General features: G+C 45.9%; 1 protein-coding gene across 1 annotated transcript; it reads left to right on the top strand.

Moving 5' to 3' along the window:
* Window positions 1-192: 192 nt before the first annotated feature.
* On the top strand, window positions 193-27,248 carry LOC111959443 (pre-mRNA-processing-splicing factor 8-like). The gene is given in 44 exon segments (XM_070437399.1): window positions 193-284; window positions 892-1,012; window positions 1,229-1,397; window positions 1,685-1,849; window positions 2,064-2,282; window positions 2,598-2,810; window positions 2,937-3,062; window positions 3,194-3,299; window positions 3,704-3,894; window positions 4,189-4,308; window positions 4,490-4,679; window positions 5,077-5,196; window positions 5,578-5,712; window positions 5,912-6,041; window positions 6,329-6,525; window positions 6,863-7,069; window positions 7,434-7,597; window positions 7,770-7,896; window positions 8,135-8,423; window positions 8,632-8,819; window positions 9,082-9,320; window positions 9,510-9,656; window positions 9,837-10,047; window positions 10,358-10,474; window positions 10,669-10,916; window positions 11,212-11,391; window positions 11,683-11,818; window positions 12,029-12,198; window positions 12,556-12,685; window positions 12,782-12,928; window positions 13,202-13,362; window positions 13,609-13,800; window positions 14,093-14,330; window positions 14,563-14,691; window positions 15,070-15,183; window positions 15,441-15,551; window positions 15,553-15,615; window positions 20,907-21,100; window positions 21,363-21,602; window positions 21,947-22,088; window positions 22,375-22,515; window positions 22,779-22,918; window positions 24,861-25,063; window positions 26,450-27,248. Coding segments are annotated over 43 exon segments (7,113 nt in total). The 5' UTR covers window positions 193-284; window positions 892-903; the 3' UTR covers window positions 26,605-27,248.
* The last annotated feature ends 661 nt before the right edge of the window (window positions 27,249-27,909 follow it).

Raw genomic sequence — 27,909 nt, 5'->3', positions numbered from 1 at the left:
ATTAGTGCGCTTGTCTTCTACGTTTGTGSATATTCTTGCGTAGCCCCCTTTGTTTGTGTTGTTCGAAATCCATCAAACAGCGTACTGTACGTTTGTGAATTCAAGGGAAGTGCGCGCAACGTGCGATGTCGTTTACACTGCGTGCTTTGGGCAGGAGGAAGGCTAACCAACACAGTCGTGAAAAGCAGGGAAAAGTTAATATCATTTTTTACCGAGAGATGTTCTAATCGTGTGCAAACCGAGGCTATTTTCAATACGAAGCAGTTGCCCTGGACGTGGAGGAGGTACGTTTTGCCAGGTCCTCTGGTTGTGCAATTAATCCGGTTAGGATTAGCAGACTAACGTTAGCACTTTCATTCTGGGCCTTCACAAAAAAAAAGTTGTTGCCCAACTAATAACTACTAGTCAACTAACGTTGGTTAGCTAAATCAAACCACGTATGATAGGTTAGCATTTTATTTATCGATTGGTCAACTAATTTGCCCACCTGTGCTTTTCCCCATTGTGTGTGCTAACGACACACTTGAATTTGTACGCGTGCTACAGCTAACGTTATAAAGCATCCGCTAATTAAGTTAGGTAGCCAGCGACCTAGCTAGCTTTCCAGACTTTATACTGCTCAAGATTTCACCTACTAGCTAACATTATGAAATATTGACAAAATTACTCTCACCTTTGATTTAGTTTATTTATATTTACCAGAAAGCAGCAGCCATTGTAAACGTGTTGGCAAATCGAAACATTTCATGATGAATTGAGCACAGTAAGCTGATGCATTACTTGTTATTGACACTCATGGACTATGTTCGTTGTTGATGTACTACCTAACTAATAATACATGATTCTTGTTTGACCCTTTTTATTAATATTTTAAATTATAAATATTTCTAGTTGTGAGCCGCAATGGCAGCTGCATTCCCTTATAGAGGGGTACCTGGTGGAATGCCCCCAGGTATCCATCCCCCAGYCCAGGTTCCAGATTACATGTCTGAGGAAAAACTGCAAGAGAAAGGTGGGTTCAGCTCAAGGGGAACGTTTGATCAATGTGTTTTATCTAATGTACAGCTACTGGACTGGCCTCATGTGTCTGTCATCTACCAAAAACCATAACATTTCATTGCCCCTTTGCCAATGATTTCCATGGGGTTGTTATTCAATTCATGAAATAGAAAATTCCATTGCATGAAATTATAATTCAACCATTATTGTTATTTTCACAATACAACAGCCAGAAAATGGCAGCAGTTGCAGGCGAAGCGCTACTCTGAGAAGAGGAAGTTTGGGTTTGTTGACGCCCAGAAGGAAGACATGCCACCTGAGCATGTCCGTAAGATCATCAGGGACCACGGTGACATGACCAACAGGAAGTTCCGTCACGACAAGAGGGTCTACCTGGGGTATGAAGAAACTTCTCAGTGTCTCTATGGAACTCTGGTGATTTGGAGAAGAATTGGGAAAATGTTGTGTATCCAGGGGTGAAAGTACGGTGGTACGGCGTCCCTGCAAAATAAATAGTGGTGGTATGCCGTACCGGTAAAACATGAACCTATCACAATAATTAAAACAATTGTAGTTTGCTAACCATGCCCCCCCTCCCTTTCCTCGTTTCACCCATCTCCCAACACTCACACCTCTTCCTCACTGTCTCCACTTCCCTTCCTTCTTTGTGCGGTCTTCTCCACAGAGCCCTGAAGTACATGCCCCACGCGGTGCTGAAGCTACTGGAGAACATGCCCATGCCTTGGGAGCAGATCAGAGACGTGCCTGTCCTATACCACATCACTGGAGCCATCTCCTTCGTCAACGAGATCCCCTGGGTCATTGAGCCTGTCTACATCGCCCAGTGGGGGTGAGACGGACTAATGTTCTGTTCATGCATGTTTTTATTTCTGTTTTGGTGTAATTTTTAGAGTGAATGAACAATTGAGGACTGTTTATGGATTGAAGCATGCCTAGTTTCCATAAAAGTCCTCTTTTGAATTGTTAGACACTAGAGTTAGCCATAGATGCCTCAAACCACCTAGAWGATCCTTGTTCACTTGCTAGTTACATTTTCTCCGTAGCGCCATGTGGATCATGATGCGTCGTGAGAAGAGGGACCGTCGTCACTTCAAGCGTATGCGTTTCCCTCCTTTTGACGATGAGGAACCTCCGCTGGACTACGCTGATAACATCCTGGACGTGGAGCCGCTGGAGGCCATCCAGATGGAGCTGGATGCAGAAGAGGACTCCTCCGTGGCGGAGTGGCTCTACGAACACCAGCCCCTCAAGGACGCCAACAAGTGAGTGACAGCAAAACCTGTTTTGGTTTCTCTCTGGACAGTCCTGATGTGTAAAGGACACCTCCACACTGAGTTTCATTTTATTTTCAAATTACACAGTTTAAACTATTGCCTGGTGGTCATCAGAACATTATCACAGCGTACCAAAGACCTGAAACCTATTAATGTAAGCCACAATATTTAAACACAAGTCTTGGTTGGTTTAGCACAAGTTCTGGGTAAGTTGAAATCAAGACAAAACGTGACTGGAATGGATATCAATTTTATTCTAGTCCTTGTATGAACCTGCCTTCCTCTTCTTCCCTCCAACTCCAGGTATGTGAACGGGACCACGTACAGGCGTTGGCAGTTCACCCTGCCCATGATGTCCACGCTGTACCGTCTGGCCAACCAGCTGCTGACTGACCTGGTGGACTACAACTATTTCTACCTGTTTGACCTGAAGGCCTTCTTCACCTCCAAGGCTCTCAACATGGCCATCCCTGGGGGACCCAAGTTTGAACCCCTAGTTAGGGACATCAACCTCCAGTAAGAGCCTGGGTCTTTAGGCTGTTACCCCTTAGTGGTAACAGCCTAGTACTGTCTACCATGTGGTGGCTTTTGGGCATTACACTGTTGAAGTATATGTTCCTGAACTCTCTTCTCCCATCTCAGAGATGAAGACTGGAACGAGTTCAACGACATCAACAAGATTATCATCAGACAGCCAATCAGGACGGAGTACAAGATTGCCTTCCCATACCTGTACAACAACCTTCCCCACCACGTTCACCTCACCTGGTGAGAAAGATGCCCTCTACTGTCTATCTCATACAGGCCCCAGAACAACCTCCCAGACTCCAGAAATGGAAACCTATTGATATGCACACATTTGGGTGATACGCCACCAATGCTAACTAGTGTTTCTGTAGGTACCACACTCCCAACGTGGTTTTCATCAAGACTGAGGATCCTGATTTGCCAGCGTTCTACTTTGACCCCCTGATCAACCCCATCTCCCACAGACACTCAATCAAGGTATGTGTTATTTTTAGTGTACTGTACGCAATGCACTGCAGTCAAATTGCCCTTCGGGGACAAAGTTCTCTTGAATTGTAGTGAACCCTGCCCCAGCAGCGCCTTTTAACTCTGTCTGGGGAACAAACAAAAAAGTCTCAAATTATATCTACCTAGCTACTAGCCCTCCTACAAAGGCAAGAAAACCAATGCAAGTGCGTAACGACTGAAGGAGAATTGAATGGTGGGTTACTGGTTGAGCTGAACCTGTGCTGCAGTTAGTCCATCAGCATTCAAACACTTATTTTGAGTATGGGAGAGTCAACTAATAGTGGATACCTCTATTGCAGTGTGTGTGCTCCTGTTGCTGTCCCCTCACTCGCTCTTTCCTCCCAACTTCTTTCACAATACTCACACCCCTACAGAGTCAGGAGCCTCTGCCAGAGGATGACGARGAGTTTGAGCTTCCAGAGTACGTGGAGCCCTTCCTGAAGGAGACGCCCCTCTACACAGACAACACAGCCAATGGAATCGCTCTGCTCTGGGCTCCACGTCCCTTCAACTTGCGCTCTGGGAGGACTAGGCGGGCCATCGACATCCCACTCATCAAGAACTGGTGAGGAAACACTCAAATAACATTATTTGGTAATAATTGATGTAGGATGGGAATTGATATTGCTGTGTAAATGTATTTATTGCCTTTTTTAAACTAGGTACGTCATTGGAAACCTTCTCTTTTACAATAAATACTCAGTAGCATGTCCTACATAGACCTGTAATGACTGAAGATGACTGCTATATCTGTGAACTCTCTTGTCTCTGCTGATATTGTAAACCTAATAAAGATGGCATGGTAATACTAAATGAAAATCTAATTAGTGAGTGTCTGCCTGACTGCCTCCCATGTCAGGTATCGTGAGCACTGCCCGGCCGGCCAGCCAGTGAAGGTGCGTGTGTCTTACCAGAAACTGCTCAAGTACTACGTACTCAACGCTCTCAAACACAGACCACCCAAGGCCCAGAAGAAGAGGTAAGCATCAATGATGATTCTCAAGTAATTCTCAAATTACCATACAAACCATGAATTTCGGCAATGTTTGTTCGTTGGTGTTTCATACGGAAAAATAACTGAAATGTACTATTTGCAGCACCATTTTGGCGGAACAAATGTACAACAGAACCTGACCAGCCTCCTCTGTCCTCCCCTACAGGTACTTGTTCCGTTCCTTCAAAGCCACCAAGTTCTTCCAGTCGACTAAGCTGGACTGGGTGGAGGTGGGCCTGCAGGTGTGCAGACAGGGCTACAACATGCTCAACCTGCTCATCCACCGCAAGAACCTCAACTACCTGCACCTGGATTACAACTTCAACCTCAAGCCTGTCAAGACCCTCACCACAAAGGTAACCAGTCAAACTAGATGCCAGCTGATGTAAAAAAATGCAAGACAGAGCAAAGTAGACCCAAGTCTGGTCCAAAAACAACCCCTTGCCTCGGCTTACCGTGGCCCTTCTTACTTAGTTGTTGCATAACTAAATCCTAATCTGTAGTAGCTCAATATCAGGGGGTGCTTGTGTCATGCTACATTGCAAGCATGTTTTATCTAACCTGCACTGAGTTTAGGGGTTTTCGGGGCCACGTTCAGTAGGCAAACTTTGTGGAACGTTGCAGATAGAACTATGATATATAGAACGAACATGCCTCTTTGACAAGTAGAATAAGGAATCATGTCAGTTCTATATAAAAGAGTTCCACAATGTTGTACCATGCTGAATGCGCCCGTGGTGTCTGTCCCTTCAGGAACGTAAGAAGTCCAGGTTCGGGAATGCCTTCCACCTGTGCAGAGAGGTGCTGCGTCTCAGCAAGCTGGTGGTGGACAGTCATGTACAGTACAGACTGGGCAATGTGGATGCTTTCCAGGTCAGTAACACACATTTGAATCACATTAAAGCTCCAATAAAATATTTTTATGGGGTTTAAATAGCATGATTTGATTTTGGCTCACAATTGGAAGCGTTAAGTTCATGATTTAAGTATCCCTATATTTCTGTTATTACGGGGCTATCACTCAGTTGTTAGTGCGCCTGCGCAGCAGTCTCGTTGTTGATGAACCTGGCCTGAGTGCAATGGCAACCATGTGTGCTAATACAGTTTAGTAAACGTTGTTAAACTGGAACCTTGTCGTTGTGTCATTTCGAGTTACCAGGAAGTACCTGTTTTTATCAAATGAGTCAAACCTATTTCAATTTAAAGTATTTCCTAATATGTATTGTTTCTCCCTWCTTCCTCCTTGGTCTGTAGTTGTCAGACGGGCTGCAGTACATCTTTGCCCATGTGGGCCAGCTGACTGGCATGTACCGCTACAAGTACAAGTTGATGAGACAGATCCGCATGTGCAAGGACCTCAAGCACCTAATCTACTACCGCTTCAATACTGTGAGTACTGAGTATACACACAGAGACAGATCTATGTAAATGCACACAAACATTACCTTTATTGCAGATTTAGTAAAGGAAACGTCTGAAGACACCACTAAGTAACACATCTGCTCAATAATGTTTTGGTGGTTATTCTGGAACAGAACTGAAGCCTGAGTTTGTTGTTGAAGGTGTGCGTTTTACTGTGTGTTCTCAGGGTCCGGTGGGTAAGGGTCCAGGCTGTGGGTTCTGGGCCCCAGGATGGAGGGTATGGCTGTTCTTCATGAGGGGCATCACCCCCCTGCTAGAGAGATGGCTCGGCAACCTGCTGGCCAGGCAGTTCGAAGGTAAGGCCTTTTAACTTGTCATGGGTCATGTTAGAATTGTTTGTGTGAAATTAATCATTATCAACTGATGCGGTATGGCCCATCAATGAACTACTTGTTTGCCAAGTTGCTTTTGTGCCCTTGAGCAATTGTAAATATTTAGATGTGTCTGTGTGAAGGGTTATGAAAAGGGAGGACTGTGATGATATGAAAACCGTGATGAATTAACTATGGATAATTGATTTACTCACATGAGAATGGTGTTCTCAATCAGTCTATCAACCAATCATGAATGTCCCCTTCAACAGGTCGTCACTCCAAGGGCGTGGCGAAGACTGTGACGAAGCAGCGYGTGGAGTCCCACTTTGACCTGGAGCTGCGTGCGGCCGTGATGCACGACATCCTGGACATGATGCCTGAGGGCATCAAGCAGAACAAGGCCAGAACCATCCTGCAGCACCTCTCTGAGTCSTGGCGCTGCTGGAAGGCCAACATTCCCTGGAAGGTATGGTGACATAGAGGGGATGTACAGGGGTGAGGAGGCAGCATATAGAGGGAATGGAATGTTGGGTCTTCATTCCAGGGGTGTGTGTGCTTGGTTTGACTGCTGAAAAGGTAGGGGCAGTTCAGGGAATGCTTCAGGGAATGCAGAGTAGATGATTGCTTTAAGAATATTTATTGGTGACATGTTAAAGAATTATAATCTTTCGTCAAACGCAGTTGTCTTCAGCAATAATGATTTTGTAAGCAATAAAAGCAGTTTGATTCCCTGGAAGGTACTTCATTTACACCTATCCAATATTGACAGCTTTTGACCTGTCTAATCTGTGTCCTCCCTCCAGGTCCCAGGCCTGCCCACCCCCATCGAGAACATGATCCTACGCTACGTGAAGGCCAAAGCTGATTGGTGGACCAACACGGCCCACTATAACCGCGAGCGAATCAGGCGCGGCGCAACCGTGGACAAGACTGTGTGCAAAAAGAACCTGGGCAGACTGACCCGTCTGTACCTGAAGGCTGAGCAGGAGAGGCAGCACAACTACCTGAAGGTAATACAACACACACTATGGTCCTCATTTATGGGAAAGAAGGCACTAGGTAGCCTTCTGCATAGCTGATGCAACCATGGAAGTAAAACACAGTTTTATCTCTATGGTGCAACTACCTACTCTGCTGTGAGAAGTGTAGACAATTCAGATATGCAACAGCAAACCAGCAGAGTTAACAGGGCCACCAGTCTCTCAAGAACAGGCTGAGTCGGTAGTATAATACTCTGACACTTGTTCGTGTCTCTTTCTATAATTATAAGGTATAGTTATTGTTTGTTTAAAAACTGGTAACTTGGTTCCTATGACTTCATATTGCCATATCCATTTAGAGCAGGGTGTATAATATGTAATCTGTGTCTCCCAGGATGGTCCATACATCACAGCAGAGGAGGCTGTGGCCATCTACACCACCACAGTCCACTGGCTGGAGAGCAGACGCTTCTCCCCCATCCCCTTCCCCCCGCTGTCCTACAAACACGACACCAAGCTGCTCATCCTGGCCCTGGAGAGGCTCAAAGAGGCCTACAGGTAACACACACAAACTCCCTGTAGCCTCCTGTTAGGGAACATGTACTGTAATGCTAAATGTTACCTTGGATAGCTTATTGGGTAATGAGATGCCTGTAGATTCTTTCTGCTGAGGTATGTTATGTATTTGATCTTGCAGTGACTTGACCGTGTGGTTGTTGTCTCTTTCCAGTGTGAAGTCCAGGCTGAACCAGTCCCAGAGAGAGGAGTTGGGGCTGATAGAACAGGCTTATGACAACCCTCACGAGGCCCTGTCCAGAATCAAACGTCACCTGCTCACACAGAGAGCCTTCAAGGAGGTTAGTCCCAGGACAAACTCTATATACACACTGAGCTTTTTGCCTCATGATCGGTTTATTAGCAACTTAAGTTACTCTGAAAACACAAGTTAACCTCTAGGTTCCCCCCATTTTTGTCTAACGAGATGGAGATTATTTGAACTTTCAGTTGACGAAGACAACTATATCAATACCCAAATCTATCTCTGTTCTATGAACTTAACAATCACTTATTCCTCTCTCCCCTCCTTCTCTCTAGGTGGGCATAGAGTTCATGGACCTGTACAGCCACCTGGTGCCTGTGTATGACGTGGAACCCCTGGAGAAGATCACAGATGCCTACCTGGACCAGTACCTGTGGTATGAGGCTGACAAACGACGTCTCTTCCCCCCCTGGATCAAACCAGCTGACACAGAGCCTCCTCCACTCCTCGTCTACAANGACCAGTACCTGTGGTATGAGGCTGACAAACGACGTCTCTTCCCCCCCTGGATCAAACCAGCTGACACAGAGCCTCCTCCACTCCTCGTCTACAAGTGGTGCCAAGGTGAGGACTAGGTTGGGTAGACAACGTTGCTTTCAAAAGTCCCAAAATGTTGAGTGTTGCTTATAGTAGTTGTATATGTGTATTCACAAAGCCAATGCTGCCAATGCATATTGTATATTAGGAAGACGTATCAACAGACACTTCAATTGTTTCTGTTCGACGCTTTCATTATATATCCATTAATGCTGGCCAAAAACACTGTTGCCAGGCATCAACAACCTGCAGGATGTGTGGGAGACGATGGAGGGAGAATGTAACGTGATGCTGGAGTCTCGCTATGAGAAGATGTATGAGAAAATAGATCTGACGCTGCTCAACAGACTGCTGCGTCTCATCGTGGACCACAACATCGCTGACTACATGACCGCCAAGAACAACGTGGTCATCAACTACAAGGTGAGAACACCTTGCCATCTTGAGGAGGGGTTTGTTGTGCAGGGTTTAGATCAATTACATTTCAGTCAAGTCATGAAGTAAATTGAGATTCCAATTTTCCTCATTCAAAAGCAATGAGGAAGATATTGTATTTGCATTGTGAATATCTTTTTGTTGTTGAACGATGGCATTGTTCGATTTCATACCTTGTACTTCACCCTACTAACTGTTTAGTTGCGTATATATAGACCCAGCGTCATATCCTTCCTCTCTCCCATCCCAGGACATGAACCACACCAACTCGTACGGTATCATCCGTGGTCTGCAGTTTGCCTCGTTCATCGTGCAGTACTACGGCCTGGTCATGGACCTGTTGGTGCTGGGCCTCCACCGGGCCAGTGAGATGGCTGGACCCCCTCAAATGCCCAACGACTTCCTGTCCTTCCAGGATACAGCCACAGAGAGCGCCCATCCCATCCGCCTCTACTGCAGATACATTGACCGCATACACATCTTTTTCAGGTACACAAATTAGACCACACCTTAGATAGGTGGTAGTACTCCTTAACTGACTCTACATCAAATACCTGAGTAGGAGCAGAAGACATGCACACAAAGTTTTACTTGGTGCAGACTAACTGCTTAGACTTCTCCATGTAGGTATCTGTAGAAGCTCAGTGGTTGACATGTCCTCCTTCTTTCTCTTTCCAGATTCTCAGCTGATGAGGCCAGGGACCTGATCCAGAGGTACCTGACGGAGCACCCTGACCCCAACAACGAGAACATTGTGGGCTACAACAACAAGAAGTGCTGGCCCAGAGACGCCAGGATGAGACTGATGAAGCACGACGTCAACCTGTGAGTCGTCCCCCCGTTGCTAGTTCTTTAAGATGGAGTTTATATGGAACCATAGTGGAGTAGCTGAGAAAATAATGCAGTCCTTGTGTGAGATGTACTGACGTGAGACCTGCCTGCATGTGTTATTTTCCCTGCGACACTTGTGAAATAATAGTGGTCCCTCCCTGTCTAACCGTCCAGGGGTCGTGCTGTGTTCTGGGACATTAAGAACCGCCTGCCTCGCTCTGTGACCACGGTCCAATGGGAGAACAGCTTTGTGTCCGTCTACAGCAAAGACAACCCTAACCTGCTCTTCAACATGTGTGGCTTCGAGTGCCGCATCCTGCCCAAGTGTCGCACCAGCTACGAGGAGTTCACCCACAAGGACGGCGTCTGGAACCTGCAGAACGAGGTGAGAGGACTGAGGAAGGGTGATGTTACTTGGTTTCTGTGCACACCAGTTGACCCTGTCCTGCGTCTCCATGGCGATAGAGGGGAACAGTGGCATGCTAAACACTCATGACAGCCACCACCAGATACAGTCAGACCTTCATCACCGTGGCTGACTGGAACTGATACACTGCTACACTTTAGTCCCTTGTACTAAGGTTTTATGAATCGCTTGAACACTATTTTTGGGGAAACTATCCCTTTAACTGTAGGATAAATGCAGTGAGAAGGCTGTGCTTACTGTGTCCATCTGTGTGTCCATCTGTATGTAGGTGACCAAAGAGCGTACGGCCCAGTGTTTCCTGCGTGTGGATGATGAGTCCATGCAGCGGTTCCACAACAGAGTCCGACAGATCCTCATGGCCTCGGGATCCACCACCTTCACCAAGGTAACTCCTTTACAAAACACCACTGTTCCTTTCTTCACTGAGATTGTTTTTCTCACATTTAAATATAATTGTGTATAGAAGTATACCAACTAAAGAAATTTATTTTATTTTATTTAATCATTAGTTGGGTTCATAAATGTAGTCTAGAGTTATGAGAACTGTACTAATGTTGAAATAATTGAATCTCCCCTCAGATTGTGAACAAGTGGAACACGGCTCTGATAGGTCTGATGACGTACTTCCGCGAGGCGGTGGTCAACACCCAGGAGCTGCTGGACCTGCTGGTGAAATGTGAGAACAAGATCCAGACCCGTATCAAGATTGGCCTCAACTCCAAGATGCCCAGTCGCTTCCCCCCTGTGGTCTTCTACACCCCCAAGGAGCTGGGAGGGCTGGGCATGCTGTCCATGGGACACGTCCTCATCCCACAGTCCGATCTGAGGTGAGCGCAAAATGCAGAATATGTAGAAGCTAGGATTTGTATAAAAAGGGCCATAGATGTTCCTGTATGAGGGTAACAAAGTCTACTTACTGCAAACTTAGAGAACATGGTATTGATAGAAATGTGAGCTGGATAATGATATGACATTCCTAGTTGACTAATGAAGATAGACCTGGTTGCATTACTGCCTCTTTGAAATTTAGTTATTACATATTAATACATGTTTTAAATTACGAGTTGGAGGGAAGTTTTCCTTCCTGCCACTAACCCATCTTGTCCTGCCGCTCTCCCTCAGGTGGTCGAAGCAGACTGACGTTGGCATCACTCATTTCCGGTCCGGTATGAGCCACGAGGAGGACCAGCTGATTCCTAACCTGTACCGYTACATCCAGCCCTGGGAGAGTGAGTTCATCGACTCCCAGAGAGTCTGGGCAGAGTACGCCCTGAAGAGACAGGAGGCTATCGCACAGAACAGGTACTGAACACCTACACAGGCAAGACAGTTGCTCTATCTCAACCCCTGGTCCCCATGTAGACTGGATTTTAAGCTCCACTTGGCGTTTTTAATCACACCCTGCACGGATGGTTCCACTTGGAGATTTTGATGCATGCCAGAATGTATAACTCAACATTTTAGAGGTTTTGCTAAGGAGAAGACTTTTCGAAGTGTAAACCTAGCCTTCGCTCCATAGTCTGTAACCCGATGGTCATATGGTTCAGAGGTTTAGTACTATGAGAGTTGATAGATGTCTTGTGTTCCTGTCAGGCGTCTGACCCTGGAGGACTTAGAGGACTCTTGGGACAGAGGTATCCCCCGTATCAACACCCTGTTCCAGAAGGACAGACACACGCTGGCCTACGACAAGGGCTGGAGGGTCCGCACTGACTTCAAACAGTACCAGGTAAGATACGGACCAGTGGGTACTGCAGATCATATTTTTAATGAGCTCTAACGAAAGATGGACTTGGACATTTACAAATAAATTACAAATACATTTCAATTCTGGTAAATGCCTAAAGCATTTGTCCAAACATTAATGATATGCTCTTTCTAATAGTCTCCTAGGTTGTGAAGCAGAACATTAACTCTAGTCTGTCTGATTGTCCTGTAGGTTCTGAAGCAGAACCCGTTCTGGTGGACCCACCAGCGGCACGACGGGAAGTTGTGGAACCTYAACAACTACAGGACAGACATGATCCAGGCTCTGGGAGGGGTGGAGGGCATCCTGGAACACACGCTCTTCAAAGGAACGTACTTCCCCACCTGGGAGGGTCTCTTCTGGTCAGTACCACACACTCATTCACTATATGACTTAATTGTTATTGTTGCGTGTGTGCGCGTACATACACTACCGGTCAAAAGTTTAGACACACCTACTCATTCCAGGGTTTCTACCTTGTAGAATAATAGTGAAGACCTCAAACCTATGAAATAACACATGTGCAATCATGTAGTAACCCCCAAAAAATGTAATCTAAGTTTCTTCAAAGTAGCCACCGCTTTGCACACTTTTTTCAAACATTTCCAAAATATTTGTGGTATGCATGCTCAAAGACACAGTATAACATCAGTAATGTAGATGTGAGGTATGGGGTTTTTACCTCGCTAACCTCCAGCCTGATCTCCACTTCACCACAGGGAGAAGGCCAGTGGCTTTGAGGAGTCCATGAARTGGAAGAAGCTGACCAACGCCCAGAGATCTGGTCTGAACCAGATCCCCAACCGTCGCTTCACCCTCTGGTGGTCYCCCACCATCAACAGGGCCAACGTGAGTACCCGATTACACGCACACGGATGCATTTCCCAGATGTTGTTTTGCTACTCTTGACACTCACAATTAGGCTCCGTACTCTGTCCTCTCTAGGTGTACGTGGGTTTCCAGGTSCAGCTGGATCTGACCGGGATCTTCATGCACGGAAAGATCCCCACCCTGAAAATCTCCCTCATCCAGATCTTCAGGGCTCACTTGTGGCAGAAGATCCACGAGAGTGTCGTCATGGATCTCTGTCAGGCACGTTACTAGGAGCTTATATCTCAGCTTGATGTATTTGGTTCAATCAGGGATCACAGAACGTCTGATGACTCTGAGACATAAGTGTAGACTCCAATGATACGTTTTGTTTATCTTTGCCTTCACTGCCTTTCCGGGCAGCAAAAACCAAATGTCACTGCATTTTTTTAAAGGACATTCTCTACCAACATCACAAAACAGCGAGGTTGAAAAGTCAATTTTGATTGTATAAAAACTTTTCCAGAAAATAATGAATTCCCTCTGTGTATGTAGGTGTTTGACCAGGAGCTGGATGCCCTGGAGATCGAGACAGTGCAGAAAGAGACCATTCACCCCAGGAAGTCCTACAAGATGAACTCTTCCTGCGCCGACATACTACTCTTCGCCTCCTACAAGTGGAACGTCTCACGCCCCTCGCTGCTCGCTGACTCAAAGTACGACACTACAGTCTTTTAAACTTTGTATCAGGTTAACACTGAAGCCTTTTCTTAGTTTGTTGGATATGAACGATGTTTCGCAGGTTTTCTTTTTTAATATGCCCTCTCAAAATGGAAGCGGCTTCCAAACTTCGATGATCTAATAGATCCAAGTTTGACAAGAAGCCAAGTTCTTCTTGCAATTTATAAAGACCTTATTTCTTTCTTAGTACAAATTAATCCTTGACCTCTCTCCCTCTTCAGGGACGTGATGGACAGCACCACCACCCAGAAGTACTGGATCGACATACAGCTTCGCTGGGGAGACTACGACTCTCACGACATCGAGCGCTACGCCAGAGCCAAGTTCCTGGACTACACCACAGACAACATGAGCATCTACCCCTCCCCCACCGGGGTGCTCATCGCCATCGACCTGGCCTACAACCTCCACAGGTTAGCATAGCTACGCTAGCATTTCTGCTAATGTCTGCATGATAAGTAATGGATACATTTGCTAGCCTGTAGACATGAGTTCTAGCATTACCACTAATGTCCACATGATAAGTGATGGGAAATGTTGTTAGCGTAGCTAGTAGTCTTGTATAGTTGTCAACAGTTGCCCTCTCACACACGTGAACTCAAGGTTGTTACCGAACACTTGTTTGTTTATGTCTATTACGTGACATAGGAACTCACCAGCCACCCTCTTTCTCTCTCCCTCCCTACCTCTCTCCCTTCTCTCCAGTGGGTATGGTAACTGGTTCCCGGGAGGCAAGCCCCTGATCCAGCAGGCCATGGCTAAGATCATGAAGGCCAACCCTGCTCTGTACGTCCTGAGGGAGCGCATCCGTAAGGGTCTGCARCTCTACTCCTCAGAGCCCACTGAGCCCTACCTGTCCTCCCAGAACTACGGAGAGCTCTTCTCCAATCAGATCATCTGGTTTGTGGACGACACTAACGTCTACCGTGTCACCATCCACAAGGTGAGTGAGGAGTCAGACATTCTGAGATTTGTGTCAATGTTCTAGAGATTCTAATTATATGGGTTGGATTCTGTCTGGCACAACAGTGTACCTCAAGAATAGCTTTTTATGCAGAGTGAAACATTTTCAGACAATTAAACATTTGTGAAAAGATCTACTGTTAGATAGCTAGTCTCGGCGTTCAGCATCCTCTGTCTTCAGTCATGTAAATACTCCCGCTCTGTCCTTGCAGACGTTTGAGGGTAACTTGACCACCAAGCCCATCAATGGAGCCATCTTCATCTTCAACCCCAGGACAGGTCAGCTCTTCCTCAAGATCATCCATACCTCTGTGTGGGCCGGACAGAAACGTCTGGGACAGGTACATCTTCAAATGAAAAAGACCTGTCACTCTCTTTAGCAATGCACAGGGCAATAAGACTCTGGAATGGAGCAAAACAAATATGCATGGAAGACTAGTTATGCTCATTGGGGTCTAAGGCACTACATCTCAGTGCTAGAGGTGTTACTACAGACCCTGGTTCAATTCACAACCGGCCGTGACTGGGAGTCCCATAGGGTGGCACACAATTGGCCCAGCGTCGTTAGGGTTTGGCCGGGGTAGGCCGTCATTGTAAATAAGAATTTGTTCTTAACTGACTTGCCTAGTTAAATAAACAATCTAATAAATAAAATGTCCTCACCTTGTTCCCTTCCATCTTTCTTTCCTTTCCTTCCTCTGTTCCCTCTCCCTTTATAGCTGGCTAAGTGGAAGACAGCTGAGGAGGTGGCTGCTCTTATTCGTTCCCTACCTGTGGAGGAGCAGCCCAAACAGATCATTGTCACCAGGAAGGGCATGCTGGATCCCCTTGAGGTGAGACCCCATAACTCAATCACATCGATTGCTTGATTGTGCTTCACACACCACCTCATTGATATAGACATGGCATTAATCTGCCCAATTTACACATCAGTAGAGGTGAAGGAAAGGACTCAGTTGAACTTGACTGAGATTATAAATATTAACTATTGCGATGATCAGTGATATGTTTTGATACGATTTGACATTATTAATATTGACAGATTTGAGATGACCAATGTGAAAAAAATTGTATCCCTTCCTCCTCCCAGGTGCACTTGCTGGACTTCCCCAACATCGTGATCAAGGGCTCTGAGCTGCAGCTGCCCTTCCAGGCCTGTCTGAAGGTGGAGAAGTTTGGAGACCTAATCCTGAAGGCCACCTGAGCCTCAGATGGTTCTCTTCAACCTGTACGACGACTGGCTCAAGACCATCTCCTCCTACACCGTGAGTCTACTTTCTACTCTTTTTGTATTAAACTCAGCAAAAAAGAAACATCCCTTTTCAGACCCTGTCTGTCAAAGATAATTCGTAAATATCCAAATAACTTCACAGATTTTAATGTAAAGGGTTTAAACACTGTTTCCCATGTTTGTTCAATGAACAAGCAAACAATTAACGAACACACACCTATGGAACGGTTGTTAAGACACTAACAGCTTAGACGGTAGGCAATTAAGGTCACAGTATGAAAACTTAGGACACTAAAGAGGCTTTTCTACTGACTGAAAAACACAAAAGAATGATGCCCAGGGTCCCTGCTCATCGGCGTGAACATGCCTTAGGCATGCTGCAAGGAGGCATGAGGACTGCAGATGTGGCAAGGGCAATAAATTCAAATCAAATCAAATTTATTAGTCACATACACATGGTTACAGATGTTAATGCGAGTGTAGCGAAATGCTTGTGCTTCTAGTTCCGACAATGCAGTATAACCAACAAGTATAACTAACAATTCACAACTACTACCTTATACACACACACACAAGTGTAAAGGGATAAAGAATATGTACATAAAGATATATGAATGAGTGGTGTACAGAACGGCATGGCAAGATGCAGTAGATGGTATAGAGTACGGTATAACAATATGAGATGAGTACTGTAGGGTATGTAAACATAAAGTGGCATAGTTTAAAGTGGCTAGTGGTACATGTATTACATAAAAGTGGCAAGATGCAGTAGATGATATAGAGTCAAGTATATACATATGAGATGGTAATGTAGGGTATGTAAACATTATATTAAGTGGCATTGTTTAAAGTGGCTAGTGGTACATTTTTACATAATTTCCATCAATTCCCATTTTTAAAGTGGCTGGAGTTGAGTCAGTATGTTGGCAGCGGCCGCTAAATGTTAGTGGTGGCTGTTTAACAGTCTGATGGCCTTGAGATAGAAGCTGTTTTTCAGTCTCTCGGTCCCTGCTTTGATGCACCTGTACTGACCTCGCCTTCTGGATGATAGCGGGTGAACAGGCAGGGGCTTGGGTGGTTGTTGTCCTTGATGATCTTTATGGCCTTCCTGTGACATCGGGTGGTGTAGGTGTCCTGGAGGGCAGGTAGTTTGCCCCCGGTGATGCGTTCTGCAGACCTCACTACCCTCTGGAGAGCCTTACGGTTGTGGGCGAGCAGTTGCCGTACCAGGCGGTGATACAGCCCGACAGGATGCTCTCGATTGTGCATCTGTAGAAGTTTGTGAGTGCTTTTGGTGACAAGCCGAATTTCTTCAGCCCCTGAGGTTGAAGAGGCGCTGCTGCGCCTTCTTCACAAGCTGTCTGTGTGGGTGGACCAATTCAGTTTGTCCTGATGTGTACACCGAGGAACTTAAAACTTTCCACCTTCTCCACTACTGACCCGTCAATGTGGATAGGGGGGTGCTCCCTCTGCTGTTTCCTGAAGTCCACAATCATCTCCTTTGTTTTGTTGACGTTGAGTGTGAGGTTATTTTCCTGACACCACACTTCGAGGGCCCTCACCTCCTCCCTGTAGGCCGTCTCGTCGTTGTTGGTAATCAAGCCTACCACTGTAGTGTCATCGCAAACTTGATGATTGAGTTGGAGGCGTGCATGGCCACGCAGTCGTGGGTGAACAGGGAGTACAGGAGAGGGCTCAGAACGCACCCTTGTGGGGCCCCAGTGTTGAGGATCAGCGGGGTGGAGATGTTGTTACCTACCCTCACCACCTGGGGGCGGCCCGTCAGGAAGTCCAGGACCCAGTTGCACAGGGCGGGGTGAGACCCAGGGTCTCGAGCTTGACGAGAGTTTGGAGGTACAGGTGTTAAATGCTGAGCTGTAATCGATGAACAGCATTCTCACATGGTATTCCCTCTGTCCAGATGGGTTAGGGCAGTGTGCAGTGTGGTTGCGATTGCGTCGTCTGTGGACCTATTGGGTCGGTAAGCAAATTGGAGTGGGTCTAGGGTGTCCGGTAGGGTGGAGGTGATATGGTCCTTGACTAGTCTCTCAAAGCACTTCATGATGACGGAAGTGAGTGCTACGGGGCGGTAGTCGTTTAGCTCAGTTACCTTAGCTTTCTTGGGAACAGGAACAATGGTGGCCCTTTTGAAGCATGTGGAACAGCAGACTGGGATAAGGATTGATTGAATTGTCCGTAAACACACAGCCACTGGTCTGCGCATGCTCTGAGGACGCGGCTGGGAATGCCGTCTGGGCCTGCAGCCTTGCGAGGGTTAACACGTTAAATGTTTTACTCACCTCGGCTGCAGTGAAGGAGAGCCCGCAGGTTTTGGTAGGGGGCCGTGTCAGTGGCACTGTATTGTCCTCAAAGCGGGCAAAAAAGTTGTTTAGCCTTCTGGGAGCAAGACATCCTGGTCCGCGACGGGGCTGGTTTTCTTTTTGTAATCCGTGATTGACTGTAGACCCTGCCACATACCTCTTGTGTCTGAGCTGTTGAATTGCGACTCGATTTTGTCTCTGTACTGGGACTTAGCCTGTTTGATTGCCTTGCGGAGAGAATAGCTACACTGTTTATTCGTCATGCTTTCGGTCACCTTGCCCTGGTTAAAAGCAGTGGTTCGCGCTTTCAGTTTCCGCGAATGCTGCCGTCAATCCACGGTTTCTGGTTTGGGAATGTTTTAATCGTTGCTGTGGGTACGACATCGTCAATGCACTTCCTAATGAACTCGCTCACCGAATCAGCATATTCGTCAATATTGTTGTTGGACGCAATGCGGAACATATTCCAATCCGCGTGATCGAAGCAGTCTTGAAGCGTGGATTCAGATTGGACGGACCAGCGTTGAACAGACCTGAGCGCGGGAGCTTGTTGTTTTAGTTTCTGTTTGTAGGCTGGAATCACAAAATGGAGTCGTGGTCAGCTTTCCGAAAGGGGGGCGGGGGAGGGCCTTATATGCGTCGCGGAAATTAGTATAACAATGATCTAGGGTTTTTCCAGCCTGGAGCACAATCGATATGCTGATAGAATTTAGGGAGTTTTGTTTTAGATTAGCCTTGTTAAAATCCCCAGCTACGATGAATGCAGCCTCAGGGTGTGTGGTTTCCAGTTTACAAAGAGTCAGATAAAGTTCGTTCAGGGCCATCGATGTGTCTGCTTGGGGGGAATATATCGGCTGTGATTATGATTGAAGAGAATTCCCTTGGTAGATAATGCGGTCGACATTTGATTGTGAGGAGTTCTAGATCAGGACAGAATGACTGAGTTCCTGTGTGTTGTTATGATGATCACACCACGTCTCGTTAATCATAAGGCATCCCCCGCCCCTCTTCTTACCAGAAAGATGTTTGTTTCTGTCGGCGCGATGCATGAAGAAACCAGCTGGCTGCACCGACTCCGTTAGCGTCTCTGAGTTAGCCATGTTTCCGTGAAGCAGAGCACGTTGCAATCCCTGATGTCTCTCTGGAATGCTACCCCTGGCTCGGATTTCATCAACCTTATTGTCAAGAGACTGGACATGTGGCGAGTAGTATGCTAGGGAGTGGAGCGCGATGTGCCCGTTCTCGAAGCCTGACCACGAGACCGCCTCGTTTGCCCCTTTTACGGCGTCGCACAGGGTCGCCGGCTGGGATCAGATCCATTGTATTGGGTGGAAGGCAAAACACTGGATCCGTTTCGGGAAAGTCATATTCCTGGTAGGAACGATGATGAGTTTGACGTTAATCGTATTATTCAGTAGTTCCTCCCGACTGTATGTAATGAAACCTAAGATTACCTGGGGTACCGATGTAAGAAATAACACATAAAAAAACAAAATACTGCATATTTTCCAAGGAACGCGAAGCGAGGCGGCCGTCTCTTTTTCGGCGCCGGAAGTATTCAGTGAGATGACATTGAAATTGCAATGTACGTACTGTGAGACGTCTAAGACAGAGCTACAGGGAGACAGGACGGACAGCTGATCGTCCTCGCAGGGGAAGACCACGTGTAACAACAGCTGCACAGGATCGATACATCCGAACATCACACCTGCGGGACAGGTACAGGATGGCAACAACTGCCCGAGTTACACAAGGCATGCACAATCCCTCCATCAGTGCTCAGACTGTCCGCAATAGGCTGAGAGAGGCTGGACTGAGGGCTTTTAGGCCTGTTGTAAGGCAGGTCCTCACCAGACCACCGGCAACAACATCGCCTATGGGCACGAACCCACTGTCGCTGGACAAGACAGGACTGGCAAAAAGTGCTCTTCACTGACGAGTCGCGGTTTTGTCTCACCAGGGGTGAKGGTCGGATTCGCGTTTATCGTAGAAGGAATGAGCGTTCCACCGAAGCCTGTACTCTGGCGTGGGATCGATTTGGAGGTGGAGGGTCCGTCATGGTCTGGGGCGGTGTGTCACAGCATCATCGGACTGAGCTTGTTGTCATTGCAGGCAATCTCAACGCTGTGAGTTACAGGGAAGACATCCTCCTCCCTCATGTGGTACCCTTCCTGCAGGCTCATCCTGACATGACCCTCCTGCATGACAATGCCACCAGACATACTGCTCGTTCTATGCGTGATTTCCTGCAAGACAGGAATGTCAATGTTCTGCCATGGCCAGCAAAGAGCCCGGATCTCAATCCCATTGAGCATGTCTGGGATCGGAGGGTGAGGGCTAGGGCCATTCCCCCCCCAGAAATGTCCGGGAACTTGCAGGTGCCTTGGTGAAAGAGTGGGGTAACATCTCACAGAAAGAACTGGCAAATCTGGTGCAGGAGGTGATGCACTGCAGTACTTGAAGCTGGTGGCCACACCAGATACTGACTGTTACTTTTGATTTTTTACCCCCACCTTTGTTCAGGGACACATTATTCCATTTATGTTAGTCACATGTCTGTGGAACTTGTTCAGTTTGTCTCATACAAATACACACGTTAAGTTTTCTGAAAATAAACGCAGTTGACAGTGAGATGACATTGAATTTTTTTGYTGAGTTTAGAATGAGACTTAAGCAAGATTGTGGTAGTATTGGTAGAATGACTGGCTCAAGGCACTCTCCTCCCAGACCGTGAGTGGCCGTTCACTTCCTGTGACCGATAATACTAGAATGAGACTAAAAACGATTTAACAGAGATTTCTACCAACTATAGCTGATAGGGGTCAATGTAAAAAATATATATATATAATATATACATAAGAGCCAGCTTCTTGAAGAATGTTGATATTTATGGCATAATTGTCTAGTCCTGTTTCTCATTCTAGAAGCTCTTTTTATTGGGGGAGCTGTGTCTGTCATTCCCCTGTTTAACCAGTGTCTGTATGCCTCTGTTTCCTGCCTCTAGGCATTCTCACGTCTTATCCTGATCCTAAGGGCGCTCCATGTGAACAACGACCGTGCCAAGGTGATCCTGAAGCCTGATAAGACCACCATCACAGAGCCTCACCACATCTGGCCCACGCTGACCGACGAGGAGTGGATCAAGGTGGAGGTGCAGCTTAAAGACCTCATCCTGGCCGACTATGGAAAGAAGAACAAGTGAGTGGCTGTGGTGGCCTTCGTAAAGCTGTCATGAAGCTTCATAATGCTGTCATACGTATATTAACTTCCATTTTCCATTATGAGAGTTCACAACACCTCTCAAAGAAAAATCTCTAACAATCTCAATAAACTAATGCAAAAATGCGTAGGACTATTTTTGTGGAATCAAGTAGCATCTGGGATTCCCACTGCAAGCGAGCATGCATTTCATTCCCAAACTTCCCTCAACCATATCTGACTTCAACTCTGTCCTCCCCAGTGTCAACGTGGCGTCTCTGACCCAGTCTGAGATCCGTGACATCATCCTGGGCATGGAGATCTCTGCTCCGTCCCAGCAGCGCCAGCAGATCGCTGAGATCGAGAAGCAGACCAAGGAGCAGTCCCAGCTCACCGCCACGCAGACACGCACAGTCAACAAACACGGAGACGAGATCATCACCTCAACAACCTCCAACTACGAGACACAGACCTTCTCCTCCAAGACAGAATGGAGAGTCAGGTATGTAGGGGGAGACTATTTGGATTTTAAATGTAGATTTCCCTATATTTTTACAATAATATTAGTCATCTCATAGAATATGATTGTGACATTTGAATTAGGTTTATATATCCTTCCACTCACACATGGTGCTGACAAAGGAATGTAATAAACTTTCATGGAGCTTTATGATTGTTATATAATAGTTCTCAAAGCGGGAGTTGCAAAATCAAGGCCATAGCTTCAGAAGTCAATAGAGCGTCTTTAATGGCTCTTTGATAACTTGACCTTTTTTTAAGAATTATTTTCTGTTTCTATTGTCTTGTCTGAAAGTCCTAACATGGCTCTTCCTCGTCCTCCTGCAGGGCCATCTCTGCTGCCAACCTGCACCTGAGGACCAACCACATCTACGTGTCGTCTGATGACATCAAGGAGACAGGCTACACCTACATCCTGCCCAAGAACGTCCTCAAGAAGTTCATCTGCATCTCAGACCTGCGAGCCCAGGTCAGTAGCCTACGGTCTATCCTGTTTGTATCACAGTAAACTCCTCCTAGTTGTCTGCTTGTGACCCTTGTGATAAAATGCCTACCATGATGCTAAAACAGTCAAATCACTCTACCTTCATATCTATCAACATCCCATTACTATTGTAATCCTCTTATATGAATAAAGTGCTCCTGGAACAGAACTATTTGGTCTTAGAATACCTTCAGTCATGTCTTGTATAGTTTTGTATRTCTGTAAATCTGAATGCGTGTGTTGCTGACGTGTGCATCCCCTCTGTCTTCAGATTGCAGGTTACCTGTACGGCACCAGTCCCCCTGACAACCCCCAGGTGAAGGAGATCCGGTGTATCGTCATGGTACCCCAGTGGGGAACTCATCAGACCGTCCACCTACCCAATCAGCTGCCTGGTCACGAGTACCTCAAGGTACAGACTGAGGGGATAATGTACACACACTCGGACACACATGCATATAACACGATTTGATGCCATGTAATGCATGCGGTTTACTGGATCACGTCTCAGTATTTGGAAGTGATTAACCATGGACCATGACTCATTTTCCTTGTGTTTTTATGTATGCCGTAGCCTTTGAAATTGGAAGTGTTTMGTTCCTGATGAGGGCAGAACACACACCCCTCTCTACTTCCCGTGTCTCACCTCCTCTCTACCCTGTCTCCCCCCTACAGGAGATGGAGCCCCTGGGTTGGATCCACACCCAGCCCAACGAGTCTCCCCAGCTCTCCCCCCAGGACGTCACCAGCCACGCCAAGATCATGGCTGACAACCCCGCCTGGGACGGAGARAAGACCATCATCATCACCTGCAGGTAGGCCAGATTCTTGTACTTGCTTTTTTCTTTACACTTACCAGCAGTGAGTTTGCATATACAGTTGAAGTCAAAGTTTACATACACTTAGATTGGAGTCATTAAAACTCGTTTTTCAACCACTCCACAAATTTCTTGTTAACAAACTATAGTTTTGGCAAGTCGGTTAGGACATCTACTTYGTGCATGACACAAGTAATTTTTCCAACAATTGTTTACAGACAGATTATTTCACTTATAATTCACTGTATCACAATTCCAGTGGGTCAGAAGTTTACAGTACACTAAGTTGACTGTGCCTTTAAACAGCTTGGAAAATCCCAGAAAAGATGTCATAGCTTTAGAAGCTTCTGATAGGCTAATTGATCATTTGAGTCAATTGGAGGTGTACCTGTGGATGTATTTCAAGCCTACCTTCAAACTCAGTGCCTCTTTGCTTGACATATTGGAAATCAAAAGAAATCAGCCAAGACCTCAAAAAACAATTGTAGACCTCCACAAGTCTGGTCATCCTTGGGAGCAATTTCCAAACGCCTGAAGGTACCACGTTCATCTGTACAAACAATAGTACGCAAGTATAAACACCATGTGATCACGCAGCCGTCATACCGCTCAGGAAGGAGCGCGTTCAGTCTCCTAGAGACGAACGTACTTGTGGTCGAAAAGTCAAATCAATCCCAGAACAACAGCAAAGGACCTGTGAAGATGCTGAGGAAACGGGTACAAAAGTATCCATTACCACAGTAAAACAAGTCCCAATATCGACATAACCTGAAAGGCCGCTCAGCAAGGAAGAAGCCACTGCTCCAAAACCGTCATAAAAAGCCAGACTACGGTTTGCAACTGCACATCACAAAGATTGTACTTTTTGGAGAAATGTCCTCTGGTCTGATGAAACAAAAATAGAACTGTTTGGCCATAATGTCCATCGTTATGTTTGGAGGAAAAAGGGGGACGTTTGCAAGCCGAAGAACACCATCCCAACCGTGAAGCTTGGCGGGGGCAGCATCATGTTGTGGGGGTGCTTTGTGCAGGAGGGGACTGGTCACTTCACAAAATAGAGGCATCATGAGGCAGGAAACGATGTGGATATATTGAAGCAACATCTCAAGACATCCGTCAGGAAGTTAAAGCTTGGTCCCAATGGGTCTTCCAAATGGACAATGACCCTAAAGCATACTTCCAGAATTGTGGCAAAAGTGGCTTTAAGGACAACAAAGTCAAGGTATTGGAGTGGCCATCACAAAGCCCTGACCTCAATCTATAGAAAATGTGTGGCAAGAACTGAAAAAAGTGTGCTGGGGGAGCCAAGGAAGAGCTAAAACTGGACTCAGTTACACAGCTCTGTCAGGAGGAATGGGCCAAAATTCACAACTTATTGTGGGAAGCTTGTGGAAGGCACCCGGAAAGTTTGCCCAAGTTAAACAATTTTAAAGGCAAGCTTTACTAAATACTAATTGAGTGTATGTAAAATTCTGACCCACTGGGGATGTGATGAAAGAATAAAGGCTGAAAATAAATCATTCTCTCTACCATTTTGACATTTCAAATTTAAAAATAGTGGTGATCCTAACAGACAGGGAAATTTTTACTAGGATAAATGTAATGAATTGTGAAACTGAGTTTAAAGATTTGGCTAAGGTGTATGTAAACTTCCGACTTCAACTGTAGCAGCTAATTTGAAAAAGGTTTTACTTCATGATGGAGGGCATTGTATGTTGGTTGGTGTGACCGTCTGGGTTTGAATCCAGGCAGTCTACTCGTCACTCACTAGACTGGGTTAGCCTGTTGTTAAGGCCTTCGGGACTTCCGCAAGGTTATTCATCACACAAGTCTAGTTCACTGTCCCAACCACATTTGTAAACATTGATCAAGTCCACATATACATGCATCTCTTCTTCTTAACATTCTAGTTGCATCATGTATATTTATTCATTTCCAGTTTCACTCCTGGCTCATGCACTCTGACGGCCTACAAGCTGACTCCCAGTGGGTACGAGTGGGGCAGACAAAACACAGACAAGGGCAACAACCCCAAGGGCTACCTGCCCTCCCACTATGAGAGGGTTCAGATGCTTCTGTCTGACCGCTTCCTGGGCTTCTTCATGGTGCCTGGACAGGTTTCCTGGAACTACAACTTCATGGGTGAGTAGTGCATAGAGCACGGGATTCTCTGCTAAGCCCACACTGCTTGGAGGGTGGATTTCGCAGACACATTAAAACCTATTCCCAGACTAAAACTTGTGCTAAATAGAGAATCTTGTTTAATGGCTAACCTCTTATCAGTGTCTTCAAATCTTAGTGTATTTGAAACCATTAAATTCAACATCAGTGAAATAGCATATTAGGAAAATGAAGCATTTTTACAACCAGTGTGTAGTGTGTTTGTCAACATATACTACATGGCCAGAAGTATGTGTTTGTCAACATATACTACATGGCCAGAAGTATGTGGACACCTGCTCATCTTACATCTTATTCCAAAATCATGGGCATTAATATGGAGTTGGTCCCCCCCTTTGCTGCCATAACAATCTCCACTCTTCTGGGAAGGCTTTCCACTAAATGTTGCAACATTACTTCGGGAACTTGCTTCAATTCAGCCACAAGCATTAGCGAGGTCGGGCACTGATGTTGGGCGATTAGGCCTGGCTCGCAGTCTGCGTTCTGTATGGACCTCGCTTGATGCACGGGGGCATTGTCATGCTGAAACAAGGGCCTACCACAAAGTTGGAAGCACAGAATCATCTAGAATGTTATTATGCTGTAGTGTTAAGATTCCCCTTCAGTGGAGCTAAGGGGCCTAGCGCGAACCATGAAAAAGGGCCACAGACCATTATTCCTACTCCACCAAACTTTACMGTTGGCACTATGCATTGGGGCAGGTAGCGTTCTCCAGATTCGTCTGTCAGACTGCTAGATGGTAAAGTGGGATTCAGTACTCCAGAGAAAGCTTTTCCACTACTCCAGAGTCCAATGGCAGCGAGCTTTACGCCACTCCAGCCGATGCTTGGCATTGCGCATGGTGATCTTARGCTTGTGTGTGGCTGATCGGCCATGGAAACCCATTTCATGAAGCTCCCGACGAACAGTTATTGTGCTGACGTTGCTTCCAGAGGCAGTTTGGAACTCGGTAGTGAGTGTTGCAACTGAGGACAGATGATTTTTACGTGCTTCAACACTTGACGGTCCCCTTCTGTGAGTTTGACTTCGCTGCTGAGCCGTTGTTGCTATTAGATGTTTCCTCTTCACAATAACAGCACTTGCAGGTGACCAGGGCAACTCAAGCAGGGCAAATATTTGACGAACTGGCATCCTATGACGGTGCCACGTTGAAAGTCACTGAGCTCTTCAGTACAGGCCATTCTACTGCCAATGTTTGTCTGTGTAGATTGCATGACTATTTGCTYGATTTTATGCACCTGTCAGCAACTGCTGTGGCTGAAAAATAGCCAAATCCACTCATTTGAAKGGTTGTCCACATACACTACATTACCAAAAGTATCTCAATTATACATCCTCCTCTTTCAGGTGTCCGCCACGACCCCAACATGAAGTATGACCTGCAGCTGTCCAATCCCAAGGAGTTCTACCACGAGGTCCATCGCCCCTCTCACTTCCTCAACTTCGCCTCCCTGCAGGAGGGAGAGATCTACAACGCAGACAGAGAGGACATGTACGGTTGAGACTGGCGCTCTGCTCAGAGGATTACCTCTCTATTGTAGATATTCTATGACATGGACATCCTTATGCGGCCCTGTCTAGTACAGTCAGACAATTTGGCCCAGCCAGTCGTGAAGTTATGAATATAACTACTGCTCCCTGAAGGAGGGGAAACGAGGTACAGCTATGGCGATCTCCATAACTGTGATGGACCAAGTGTACCAACTGATAGGGATGGCCTGAAGATGTTGGAATTTGTATGTATGTAAGCCTAGGACCACCTTTTTTAGGACACAATGTCAAGTTTGAGGGGTTTTCTGCTAAATTGTTTGAATTGGTTGCCCTCCCATCAGATCTCTCCAATAAGGCTTCAGAATGTGAATTCTATTGCATTTCATTTATGGCTTTCCTTTTGACACATTGCTGCAAATGTGTACTGTTATTTGTGTCTCATCAGTTTAGTAGTTGATATAGCTGTAAAATGCATTTGTGGCATTTCTTTAAATTGGTAGTTAATCATTAATACTCTTTTCTCCCATTGGAACTGTAATGGAATTGATATGTCCTGTGTTTTTTACGCTAGCATTCTGTTACCTATTTGCTATGTTGTGCATTCATTGTGGACGCTGTAGTTTGGGTTTAAATAAAGATTGACATTTTATAAGTATTTACCCTTGTTTGGTTGTCTCAGTTTCTGTGTGTGAGTGCAGTGATCATGTATTTTGTGAATAGCACTGTCTTATAGCAAGGACACACCCGAGATACTGACTACCATTGTACTTAGGATCATGTCTGCAGTCAAACCTATTGGTGATGGACAGTGGTGGCTGAGCTGGAAGAGATTGGTCTCAWGGGACTGTGGGACACATGCAAGCTGTGGCCAAAGACGGATATACGTATTTTGCCTCATCAATGATGAAGATGACTAAGAAAGCACTCTTTTACCCTGCTTGGCAAACTGATTGTCATGTCAATGAAGCAAATGTGGGTAGATTGTGTCCTTCGATTGCATTTGATTTATTCCGTTTGTTACATACAGTACCAGTCAAAGTTTGGACACACCAACTCATTCATAGTTTATTTCATAGTTTTGATGTATTCAATATTATTCTACAATGTAGAAAATAGTAAAAATAAAGAAAAACCCTGGAATGAGTAGGTGTGTCAACTTTTGACTGGTACTGTATGCCGACTGTTAAACAACAGTACAGCATCGTCGATCGTTTCCCATGCCTTCAGATGAAATCCAATTTGTATGCTTGGACTGTTTTACTGTACGTTCGACCTATCATACCAGTTTTACAGTACGCTATGCTATGTGGGTCTAA

The sequence above is a fragment of the Salvelinus sp. IW2-2015 genome, linkage group LG4p (genome assembly GCF_002910315.2).
Source record: "Salvelinus sp. IW2-2015 linkage group LG4p, ASM291031v2, whole genome shotgun sequence".
NCBI lineage: Eukaryota > Metazoa > Chordata > Actinopteri > Salmoniformes > Salmonidae > Salvelinus > Salvelinus sp. IW2-2015.
The sequence above is the reverse complement of the archived record's forward strand: the minus strand, read 5'-3'. Positions and strand labels throughout refer to the sequence as shown.